At 42.2% G+C, this 11,806-nt stretch overlaps 2 protein-coding genes across 2 annotated transcripts; both read left to right on the top strand.

The window, feature by feature from the left end:
• On the top strand, nucleotides 1–4,568 carry LOC137907080 (tetraspanin-1-like). The gene is made up of 8 exons (XM_068751390.1): nucleotides 1–287; nucleotides 1,634–1,714; nucleotides 2,166–2,381; nucleotides 2,775–2,849; nucleotides 2,947–3,054; nucleotides 3,361–3,504; nucleotides 3,611–3,703; nucleotides 4,147–4,568. The coding sequence occupies exons 2-8, from the start codon at nucleotides 1,658–1,660 to the stop codon at nucleotides 4,201–4,203; spliced, it is 750 nt and encodes a 249-aa protein (XP_068607491.1). The 5' UTR covers nucleotides 1–287; nucleotides 1,634–1,657; the 3' UTR covers nucleotides 4,204–4,568.
• A 3,293-nt stretch (nucleotides 4,569–7,861) lies between these two features.
• dand5 (DAN domain family, member 5) lies at nucleotides 7,862–8,798 on the top strand. The gene is made up of 2 exons (XM_068751009.1): nucleotides 7,862–8,338; nucleotides 8,499–8,798. The coding sequence occupies exons 1-2, from the start codon at nucleotides 7,862–7,864 to the stop codon at nucleotides 8,796–8,798; spliced, it is 777 nt and encodes a 258-aa protein (XP_068607110.1).
• The last annotated feature ends 3,008 nt before the right edge of the window (nucleotides 8,799–11,806 follow it).

The raw sequence follows: 11,806 nt of genomic DNA, 5'->3' as shown, positions 1-11,806 counted from the left end.
ATGAGCATTGATTATACTTTAACTATGATCCGGTTTAATATAAACCTGGTCATGAAATGGTTTGGTCTATTTTTAAATGGACTTTGGTCACCAGGAAATACGATTTACCGAAAAACGTAAAGTCGGTGACGTGTGGGGCATGAACTGTGTGTGTGTGTGTGTGTGTGTGTGTGTGTGTGTGGGAGTGTCTGTGAAAGACAGATAAAGGGGGCATGTGAAAGCCTTTTTGAGCAGACACTCCTGATTGATAAGAACTCAGCGGACAGACAGACTTCACTGAAATACAGGTAAGGGGCCCTCATACTTTCTTAATTTTAATCACATTTATTAATCGATTAACATCTTTTTTAAAGCTTTTTTTATTTTGTATGCTTTTAGTGAAAACTTCATATATTTCTTTTAAAAGGATAACGAATACCAGACCTAATATTTGATAAAATTATGTTCTCCTATTTCTTCGATCCTTCACTGAGTTGTTTACTTGATAAACATAGCTTTGTCATTTTTAATTAGTTAAAACTACCAACAGGACTGAGGCAACACAGTCCAGAAACAAATAATGTTATTATATATATATATATTTATATTATGTTATTAGAAGGAACCACCAGAGGAACTAACACCTTCGTCGGCTGCTTTTCTATCTAGTCACCATTTTCTGTTTTCTGACTGTCACTTGAACTCAAACCCTGTATTTGCCCTGTTTTGCTGCCTCAAGGCTTCCATTAAATGTGTTCAAATAAACAGCATGTGATCTCGCTGGGGTAATTGAAGCCTTTTATTGTCTCTTGAATTCAAGGAAAACAGCTGCCGAGCAGGTTCCCACTGACGTTCTAGTCAACGCTGCAATAAAGAAGCGGAAAAAGATCAATAACCATAAAAGCGCTCTCATGTCATTGACACAACAAACAGATGGAAGAAGAGGGGGGGGGGGGGGGAGTGGTGCAATGTTCAGGATAAGGTTTTATAGCAGCATTTTATGGCTGTTCTGCAGCTCCTTGCATTGTGACGGCTAATAAATTGATAAGATATCTTGACTTCACCATGAACTCATGGACTACTCTTGAAACACTATTAGAACCATGACCTACCAGCAATCTAGAAATATAGTGGGTGTTATTTGTAATCGCATAATAAAAGCCGCTTCCAACATGTTCTAATCAGTGTAAATGGATGCTTTATAATTTTATGGTGTAATTGATTGTACTAGATCCTGTAAAACTGTCATGTATACGGTAGTTTAAAGTACGTGATATGTTTTATTTTCTTATCTGCACCACCTGAGTCCTGAGAGCAAACCCGTCAGCACGTCATGTGACTCGACTGTGTGCTTTATAAAGTGCCCAACAGTTCACAAGCTGAGCGAAATGGAAACGTTCTTACGCATCAACCGAAACTTGAATGACGTCGAGATGAAAACGTTGCATTCATTGACAAGGAGGTTTCTGCTCCTTGCGGCCGACCCTGGTTAATGAACAACTGAAGGAGGAACCATTCGACTCACTCAGTTTGGAAGCCATCCCCATATTGATTTCCCAGTGAGAGGTCAAAATGACCAAGCTGTTTAGTTATCTAAAGGAGGACGTGTGGCTGAGCTCAACTGTTCAACCCTTTTTTCCTCTCTTGTTTTAAGGTGTGGGAAAAAAAAGAGGCCAAGATGTGTTGCGCCGGGTTCCTCAAAATGATGATGTTCATCTTCAATGGCGCCATCTTTGTAAGTTGGAATGAAGAGAACTCCGGTCTTTGTTTTCCCCAGTCCTGTTAGAGTTCGGTAAAACACGTGGTATTTTTAGAGTTTGAGAGCAAAAACGAAAATATCTTTGCAACTTTGATGCCGATGGTTAAATGAAGCCAGAAGTTGTCAACTTTGTTGAAAACAAAAGGCATCTTTTATTTTGATGGAACCATAATATGGTGTGTGTCTCGAGATAAGACTGAAGAAGACCTAAATCAGTTGCTACAGATGTCACGTCGCCTTCCATTCAGCACACTCTAATAAAATTGCATTTCATGCTATATTCTCAAAATGCTCCTAAAGTTCATTTGCATCTAAAAACGAGTTAAAGCAAACTTCCTCCTGGCAAAACCATTTTTGTTTCTAATGCTCTTTTTCACTGCTCGAGAGGGTCAATGTCTGCATGTCATATCTCCATCCTGTCACGCAGCTGGCAGGTGTCGCCATCATGGGTGTGGGGATTTGGGTGAAGGTGGACAGCGGCTCTCTGATGGACATTTTGGACAATGTGGACGGCGCTCCCTCTGAGTTGTCCATCTTGGTCAACGTCAGCTATCTGCTCATCGGTGTGGGCGCTGTGCTGCTGGTCATCGGCTTCCTGGGCTGCTGCGGAGCCATCAAGGAGAGCAAATGCATGCTGCTGACGGTGAGCCCCGTTCCGTCGGTCAAAACTCCGGCTCGAGGAGGAATAGCTGATCTTGTTAGGAATATTGCCACAATTATATATTTTTTTTTAGAGCTGGTCCTAAAATGTAACTAAACTAAATGATCTGATTCAGGATTTCATTTCAGTCCAAGAACGCTTTTCAAAGTGATATAAACCTCCTTATATAGAGGAAAAGAGAAAATGTGTAGAGCTGCACCACAAAGGCCATTTGCATCTCGAATTTGAATTCTAGTTCCACTGAGAGTTGAAATGTTTGATGAGAATCTGAGCAGAGATTTAAAGAGGAGCGTCTCTTCATCCAGTCTCGGTGTGAATCAGCCAGCTTTGAGTTCAAGCTACCAAAGTTTCATTTCTCTTGCTCGCCCCATTCAGTTCTTCAGCATCGTGCTGATCATCTTCCTCCTCGAGGTTGCAGCAGCTGTGGTGCTCCTCGTCTTCCAGAATTTGGTAAGGATGTGTGAGGTCTCCTATGCGGGGATTTCTACTCGCATTTGGTGGGGATTACAAAAAAATGAACCCAAGGCAATGATTTCCACCTTCTCAGACTGATGAGCTTCTTCATGGCGTAGAAAATGAACTCAGAAACACCATCAGACGCAAGTATGGGCAAGATGAAGACGTGACGTCGCTCTGGAACAGCACCATGGAGAAGGTACGATCATTGACTCTTTTTAATTAATTTTCTTGGCTTTTCACATTTCATACATAAAACGTACACACCCTTATGGTTGCAGAAAATATGTTAAATCTCTGCCAACACTAAAAATGTATTTTCTGGTCATAATGTTCTTTTGAAAGCAAAAGCAAAATACTGAGCCTATAATGATGAACAAAGCTTCTTTAGCCAAATGTCATGAGAATGTGTAAATGTGGAGGGGGGGGGGGGGGATGTGTGCTTCTTTTCAGCAGTGCTGATGAGACTATTTGGGATTAACGCTTCATTGTGATGTCATTCTAGTTTGACTGCTGTGGAGTCAAGAACTACACAGATTTTTATTATTCCCCTTTTTACAACGTAACCGAAGGACTTGTTTTCCCGCCAACATGCTGCCGTGCAAACGTCACCGTGGGTGAATGCAATGAAAGCGAGGCGGTCTCTTCGGTAGGACATGAATTCACGTATTGGTGCACGTTTCAACAGAACCATTAATTGTGAGTCAGGACATCTGTTCCTTGCTCTCTGCTAAAATATGTCCTTTTCCTTCCAGGTGGCGGACGGATGCCTGGACATTCTGGTGCAGCTGATAGAGGAAAATTCTGCCATCATTGCAGGTGTTGCTCTGGGAATCGCTGCTCTCGAGGTGAGGAGACAATAACAGTAACAATAATACTTTTCTCTAGACTTACTGAAAAAAGTGAGACGTTTCATCTATAATGAAGAAGCTGCAGGGTTCATGGCACAGGCTAAATGGAGTTTAATTGTTGGACGTAACATTTGATTGGTGAAAACAAACGCATCTCCAAATGATCGGTTACGTGTTTTGTTTTTATGTGAAAATGTGGTTTAAGTTAAGGGTCTGTCTGTCTGTCTGTGTCTGTTTGAATGGATTTGTTTTTTCCTGGTCACATAAATCACAGCAGATCTTTGTAAAGGATCAGTATGTTAGATCCAGACCAGTAGACCTTTGTCTTCTAGCAATGAAGCCTTTTGTCTTTAATATTTGAAGTCCTACAGACTTACATTCTGCTTCTATGGGGGACTAACATTATGTTCATTTGACATGTTGGTGACTTGTCTTTGCAGATTGCTGCTATGGTGGTTTCTATGGTTCTCTACAAGCAGATTGGCTCCAAGGCGTAAAGTGTCCTGTTTTAGAATAAAATGATTAAAAACATTGTGATTGGTGGATAAATTATGTAGTATATATATGTTTGTTTTTTTATTGAATTTAAAACAAACAGATTTATAATATTGTAATGTCCTACTTGCACAATTATCATTTTGTACCGTTTAATGGAATAGAGGGTAACTGGATCAGATGTGTTCTTAGGTTCACAACCGTGTGCGACTGATTTATTTATGATGTTGGCTGATATTGCACCGCCTGATTCACAGTAATGAATGTAATACACAGAGTCAGATGTCTATGTCCTTTACATTCACTGCAGCAATATAATATAAGGAATTTATTTTTGTATTTTGTATCGCACTGAAGTAATAAATTTCACAGTCTTTCACTTTTCCTGTTATTTATACTTTAATATCTTCTTCGACATATTTTTATTGCCATGTTGACAATGTGCAAATCCATACTTTTTTAAACTAAGACCTGCTTGCTTTATTGCTTACTTCATCGCCAATATGAAACTTCTTCCAGTTGAACAAAGAATGGTTCAACAACAAGGACAGTAGTCTGTTTTTTACTTATTGAAAACCTACGGTAATCCTAATTCCAGCAAGACAATTGTGTCATCACAATGGCTCCTACCTCAGGATATATCTATCCAGGCCATCAGGATCCATTTCAAAATTCAACCAGTCTATATTTGACACATTCAACAGTCCCAAAATCCATCAAACAGATTTTGTGTAATCCTGTAACAGCATTACCCTTTAAACACATTAAACATATACATGTGTGTGTGTTTGTGTGTAAGTATACATATATGTATTCTCAATTTTTTTAAAGATTACAAAAGAATGTTCATCTTGTTTTCACTACATGTAGTTTCCTTTTGCACAGACATATTTTTGTGCATTTCAAAATTATTTGAGCCATTTATTCGTGAAACATTTGTGAATCCTTCTTTATCAGTATTAAAACCAACTCCTTTTCAAGATAGAGAGATTTTAAACAACAGCAGTTAACGTTAAACAGACTAAAGAATGCAGGTGTGACTTAAAGGCGCAATTCTGTTTATTAGGATGTGCCCGGATTGTGTTCTAATAAAATGACAAAGATTGCCTTGTACCTCAAGCATTGTCGTGATTACATGCTTCTGCTGCCATCGTGAGGCCAAATCAAGAACCTTTATGTGTTAGTTTCATTGCATTTCATAAGACACACTTTTAATATTTGTAACACATGCACATGCGCACGCGCATGCTAGGTAAGAAGAGCATTCAGATTTTCATACATAAAAATTAATCATCAACAATCTGTGTTCTAGGATGCTTGTGTAGAGAAAAGAAGTCATTACAGTAATTACGCTTAGAGGGTTGGACTGCAGTAATGAACGCTATGTGTGAACAGCTGTTTAAATAGGTCCCATACACTCATGGACTTTACTGGAGTTTAAATGCGATACATTGTTCCCTTCTGGTTTCGGCACCTCATGTTGTCGATCATATTTTACGTTACTCAAGAGGACTGACGAATCAGTGGTCACACAAACGGACCAATCAGGAGCCCGCATAAATAAAGACAGTCCCTCCCACCAGTGTAAAACATGAGGCTGATCTGTTAGGAATACATTCTGCTTTCAGTCTCAGTGTTCCCTATGGCTGCTCGCCACATGTTTCTTGTCAGGCATATATGAACAAAGGTGTTTTTGTGGATTTCGGTGTTTTTCGTGTCTTCCCAGATGGAAAGTCGTCTTACTTGAGATTTAATAAATCTTTAAAACACCCAGTATGTGCCCAGTATTTCACAAATAGCACAATAGAGTGCCCATTAGCTGTTGGTCCACTTAATGATGGATTCAAGGTGTGATCACACCATCCATCTCTTGCTGTATCTTTGCCACCAGTTCAGCTAACCCTTCTGGACTTTGACAGTTTTGTCAGAGAACCTAAACGAATCAGAACACAGCTGTGTATACGATAGCTCCTGGAGCAGTTTTCTAGTCACACTCCATACCTTACATAGCACGCACTTTTAAAAATTCTGGTTTTCTTGATGTTATTTCTTGCCTTTACAATCATTAAGTCCTCAACAACTGCAAACTTTTCCTCCGCTAAACCTCTTTCAGATTCCACAGCAGAGATCTCACTGAGGTTTGCCATTTTCACTCAGAAGCATTCCCACCAGCATGTTTCTGAAATGTCGAGGCCTCAGTTTCCTGATCGCGACGTCATCTCTGATGAAACTGTGCATCTGCTGCTCTCTTGTGGACACTTTATTTTGCAATGCAGAAACCTGACCCCCCCCCCCTTTTTTTTTTTGTAAATCTACTGAACACATCCTCTCATACAGTATGTCTGCATGACTTATATAATACTGCAGTTGCAAAAAAATACAGAATCAACTGCAGACCTCTGCAGCCAGAATGCGAATGAATGTTCCAGCCCAATGCACGCGAGGAAGTCTTCACATAATTGAGAGCAAGCCGTTCACCTTTCCCATGCTTGCATCTCTCTGTGCCATAGTGTCAAGTGGTGGACGGGAAGCAGATGTGGAGGGGCAGGCATTGAGGAAGAGCGCCTCTTCACGCCACGGCCTCTATGAGAAAGTCAAACAGCTTTTCTATCTCAACCTGCCAGGTAGTGGAGGCTTCAACAGCTCGTGTGTGATCCTGTCACGGGTCACGAAGCGCAGTGAAGTCTAATGCCGTAATGATGGGGTGTTGAGGGAAAAGCTGAGAAGATGCCCGTGGGGTTAAACAGACAGGAGATGGCTTCTTTACGCAGAGAGCATAAACTCATTATGGCTTTACAGTCTAAGGCAATAAAAATAGCTGCTGAATAAGAAGGCTTTCCATTGTCGAGTCGGCAACTCTTCCTCAAGCAGTAGACACAAAATCTAAAGATAATCTGGCAGCATCGAGTTTATTTCGTTGGGTTTTTTTTTCTCTCCCGTCAGAGGTCGGCTGAGTGTGCAGAAAATTCTGTTAATGTTTTGACCTTTTATGACCTTCCTGAAATCAGCTTTCAGATCATTTCCAGTTAACAGCTCGCATAGCAGTGTGCTTTAGAGGCTTTAGAGGCGTTAGAGGAACATAATTGGATGTAACCGTTATGTGTCCTCTCCTGGAGGATGTGGATCACGTGGTCTTCAGTCACAAGATCTCAACCACTGAACAATAGCAGGTGTTTTGACTCCCATTTTAGAAAGTGTTCATTTGTCGTTGGGTTTCATTTTTCTCTCAAGGTAAAAATGAATAAAAGCAAATTAGAGATGATCTGATCTGCATCCACTCTGTCATTCCCAGACCTTTTCTTTTTTTTTTTTTACGACCATGTTTCTAACGCTCGCCTGACAGACTGAAATCCTCTCAGTCTGGCAGTCAACCATGACCCGGAGTTTTTAACTTGGTGTGATATTCATTGTGGGAATTGTGACACCATTTAAAGCCGCTAACAACTGTCAGCTACGTCATGTATAAAAGACTCCTCCGTCACTCTGGCCCAGCGCTGACAGCAAGGTTGCCATTTGGAACCTTGGACCAAACCTTACAAAGATCGTTGTGTGTTTGTTTTTATTAAATTCTTGCTCACTTTTCCGACACCTATTTATTTTACTTTAGTCAGTTTGTGAAATTTATTACAAAGTCTCTCTAATAGGCCTCCATTTTTTAAAATGTCTTTCCCGGTCGGCTTTGTCATTTTGTCCATCTGGACAGCCGTTGCTTTTTCATTCCCTCATAATACCATTGGCAGCATTGCAAAAGGCTCTAGAGCTTTATTGGAATCATCTGGTGGGGGGCCGGATGAAGCCGTCGGAGGGCTTGTTAAGGTTGTGCAGCTGGATCCCCGCGCTGTGTCCCAGTCAGGGTTCTTCAGAAGAGGACTGAACCACAGAAGAGCCTTGCCACGGAGCTCCAAATTGGCCTTCCCTGCTTTCCTGTTTCACGGGCGTCCAGGCCCAGCCCTGGCTCCCAAGGCTCCGGTGAGTCCTCTTCACCACCTGCACCTCAAAAGCCCATCTGACATGGAAGTAAAGAAGAGACAAGGCTTTCAGATGTGGCAGAGGGCTGTTCATAAAAAGGAGAAGATGTCCCTTCCAGTCAACCTGATGGACTCTGAACGGGCTTGTGCCGCGGTACCGTTCACTCAGGTAAGATGTTTCCATCGTGTCTGAGGGTAAGAAGGTTTCCTTTGTCCAACACAGAAGGTTGGACAAGATTAAAAAGGCAGAGCAACATTGCAAACTGTTAACTTCAGATCTGGATTTTTACTCTTGCTGCGACGTTAATCCTGCCCCTCTCTGTCCACAGCGGGTGACAGCAGATGGATGTGACACAGTATCAATGAGCAACAAGCTGTGCTTTGGTCAGTGCAGCTCCCTGTTTGTCCCACCTGAGGGGGAGTTTTTCAGCCAGGAGGCTGGGACGGGGCCCCCCCGCCACCGGGCCCCCTGCTCCAGATGCGCCCCGTCCAAAGTTCGCACTGAGCCTGTGCACCTGCTCTGCGGTGGCAAGGTCCGTGAGAAACGGGTGATGGTGGTGGAGGAGTGCAGGTGCGAGACAGGCCGTGAGGAAAAGAGCAATGAGGCTGCAGCTTCCAAACACCTGTAACTGTACGACAGACAAAATGCACCATGTTCCATTTCCTTCTCTGCTTTTCTGCCGTTTAAGTTGGAGGACAGAGGCCAGAGATTGTGGTTTGCATTCACGCTTAAGTTCTCTGTCAAATTGCCGAACGTGTGAATTCCTCGTCACGAATTGTGTGATATTTATTTGTATTTATGAGTCTGAAATTGTCTTTCAGAGTAAAATGTCGACTGATGGTTTCTTCCATCACTGATTGCTGACAATATGACCTGTGTTTTGGGTCATGCATTTCCTGTTGCAGCAAATGGGTGTGATCACACACCCTGGACCCGTATTAGTGTTAATGTAAAACAATATGTTTAGATGAATCTGAACTGTAATGTTGAGATCTGTAATATTGTCTTTAAAAAAAAAAAGTCTTATTTATTCACGTTGTTTTTGTCTGGTGGTGCTAATTAGTTTCCTGGCAACATTCACAAGAGTAATTTAGTTTGCATGTAAAGCTCAAACAAAATCACAAAAAGCATTTTCTGTTGTTGCTTTTTTTCCTACCGCGCTCGAGTGTCAGCTCCTATATTTTATTAAAAAGCCATGTTCTGCCGACTTTTAGCACGTAGCACTTGTTTCTGAAAGCACCAAGCTAGAGAGCAAAAGAGCCATTGAGCGCGGGTACTTAGCGGTAAGCAAACATAATTGTTTCAGCATGGACCTCTGAATTATGTATAGGAACCACGCATTCTCATGCCCAATCTCTTTTCAGTGTAGTTGTGGGAATTTGAGCATACTTCACCACAGATGCACTTCAGCGAGTGTGTGTGTGTGTGTGTGTGTGTGTTTTCCTTTTGGTTAAGGCCCATAAAACCTATTATTCATTTATACCCTGGCACCTGGACCTGGTAAAGTGAACTCATCCCACACATCCCTACATACATTCCCAGAGGAGCATAAAGAAGGGGGCTCTTTACGTTGCCTTGGCATGCTGTCAAAATGACTGTTAAGATGGCCATTTGCATTCACGTGGGTTCTCTGGAAAAATAAATAAATAAATGAAAGCGCTCATTGCACTATGGGGGGAGCATTGAGTCCCTTGGATCCCATTAGCATGTGATTAACATCTTGAGTTGATGGCTATATTTTCCAAGATTGATGGGACAAATATTTGCCCAGGACCTAACGACGAGGAATAAAGGCCCACTTTTATTCAGGCACTGGTTTTCTTTTTTTTTTCTTAACATGCAGAAGGCTGAGTTCGGGAGGCTCGTACAGGCATGCTGAAAGTCACCACGTTCTGCCTTTGAGTAATTCATAGCTAAAGCTTCACTGCATTTTGTCATCCATCTCTGTCGTTTAAACAATGCTGCACTTGTTATCTTTAATCATCTACCCAGTGTGCTGTTGTGTGTGTGTGTGTGTGTGTGTGTGTGTGTGTGTGTGTGTGTGTGTGTGTGTGAGAGAGGTGATTGCAGTGAAGAGAGAGTCATGATCTCACTATCTCGCCCTCTAAACTCAGTACCTCGCTCCTTCCAACCTTTTGTATTTTTTTTTCTGGAAAAAAGAGGAACATAAAAAAGAAAAGGGACATAGTTGAGGGAGGTGGGGGGGGGGGGGGGGGTTGTTGATTGAACAAACAAGGTGCACATGAGAGTGCACCACTTAGCAAGACAGATGTCAGCCCCTTCTGCATTGTGGGATCCGGCGGAGCACTCCTGCGTCATTAAGGATGGCCTGGTTCCCATGGCGAGGGGAAAGGAAGGAGCGAAAGGAGGAGGGCCCACTGCCAAGTTCAGCGCCTCAGGGATCAGATCAGCGTCACGGGGTGCTAAGTGGCCTAGTTAGCGCTTTAAAACGCACAATGCGCTGCCTGCTCTCTCTCTCTCTGTGCAGGCCTTTTAACTGTCAGATATGGAAATGAGGTGCGCATGATAAAGTTGGGGTTGGGATAAACTCAAACACGATCAAGTGGAGCAAGGTGAATCAAGGAAAAATCTAACTGCTGATGGAGGATTTGACTTTTTTATTTTTTAAATCTTCATTGTTTTGTCCCCGGCTGTGTGTCCCTCTATATCTGCAACCACCGCTAAGTAGACCAGAATATAAAGATATCTAATGAGTTGAACGGTGGTGGCAGCGGAAGGGCGCCAGATATTTCTCCATTGAGTGAGAAATGGTTCAATCTGCGCTCTCTGAATGGAAACTGAACGTCACCAGTGCAGGTTTACTGCAGTCTCAGGGTCTCGGTATGAGGTTAGCTGGACCAATCACATCATCGTCCCGACTAACGGTACATGCATTGTCTGTGGTGTTAGTCTGGACCAGCTGGTTAGAACTGGCTCTGCAGTAGATGGTACCCCCGGGCCAAGCCTGCCAGCCTACTGCCATCCTGTTTGGCTGCCTGCTCGCCTGCCAGGTGATCTGTTGGGTGCTGAGGAGGCCGGAGAAAAAGGTGTAGCCTGCAGATCTGAGCATCAAAGTTTGTCAATGGATATGGTTGCAGTGTCCAAGGCTATTAATAATACAGCAATGTTTAGAGGAGAAAAACATGTGCGTGTGTGTGTGTGTGTGTCCTGAAGTTCTGTATTCATAGAGCCCTTAAGATGCCCTTGATTCTGACTTTCAAGACTTTACACTAGGTTCAGGTCCAATGAGCACAAACATCCGCCAAGCAGCTCATTCCCCTCGTAATTGGACACCGTCCACATGGCGATCTGGATCATCATCAAAAGGTTATTAAAAGTGTTCTTTGTAGCTTCATACACCAAACATGAAAAGTTAAAGTGAATTTTTTTTTAATGTAAATGTAAAAAAATGAACCGTTTCAAATAGAGGGTAAAGGATACCGCAAGCAAAATCAATGTGTACAATGCATTTAAAAAAATAAATAATGACCCTCTTGTTTCACATTAATTAGCAAAACACTGCGTTTCACAAGTGTTGGGCTTGTATATTCCTATTTTCTGATTTTCTGTAACTCTTCAATAAGTATAGTAGTTCCCTTGATGATATTTGACCCACTGCTCAATGTTTTTTTATGT

This window comes from Brachionichthys hirsutus, chromosome 17 (assembly GCF_040956055.1).
Source record: "Brachionichthys hirsutus isolate HB-005 chromosome 17, CSIRO-AGI_Bhir_v1, whole genome shotgun sequence".
Taxonomy (NCBI): domain Eukaryota; kingdom Metazoa; phylum Chordata; class Actinopteri; order Lophiiformes; family Brachionichthyidae; genus Brachionichthys; species Brachionichthys hirsutus.
This window is presented reverse-complemented; position numbering and strand designations above follow the sequence as displayed.

Bases quoted from the DNA above. Each gene is read 5' to 3' on its own strand.
- dand5 (XM_068751009.1), top strand. From the start codon at position 7,862: ATGTCTTTCCCGGTCGGCTTTGTCATTTTGTCCATCTGGACAGCCGTT. The intron at 8,339-8,498 runs GTAAGATGTTTC...CTCTGTCCACAG, and splicing joins CCGCGGTACCGTTCACTCAG to CGGGTGACAGCAGATGGATG.
- LOC137907080 (XM_068751390.1), top strand. From the start codon at position 1,658: ATGTGTTGCGCCGGGTTCCTCAAAATGATGATGTTCATCTTCAATGGC. The intron at 1,715-2,165 runs GTAAGTTGGAAT...CCTGTCACGCAG, and splicing joins TCTTCAATGGCGCCATCTTT to CTGGCAGGTGTCGCCATCAT. The intron at 3,704-4,146 runs GTGAGGAGACAA...TTGTCTTTGCAG, and splicing joins TGGGAATCGCTGCTCTCGAG to ATTGCTGCTATGGTGGTTTC.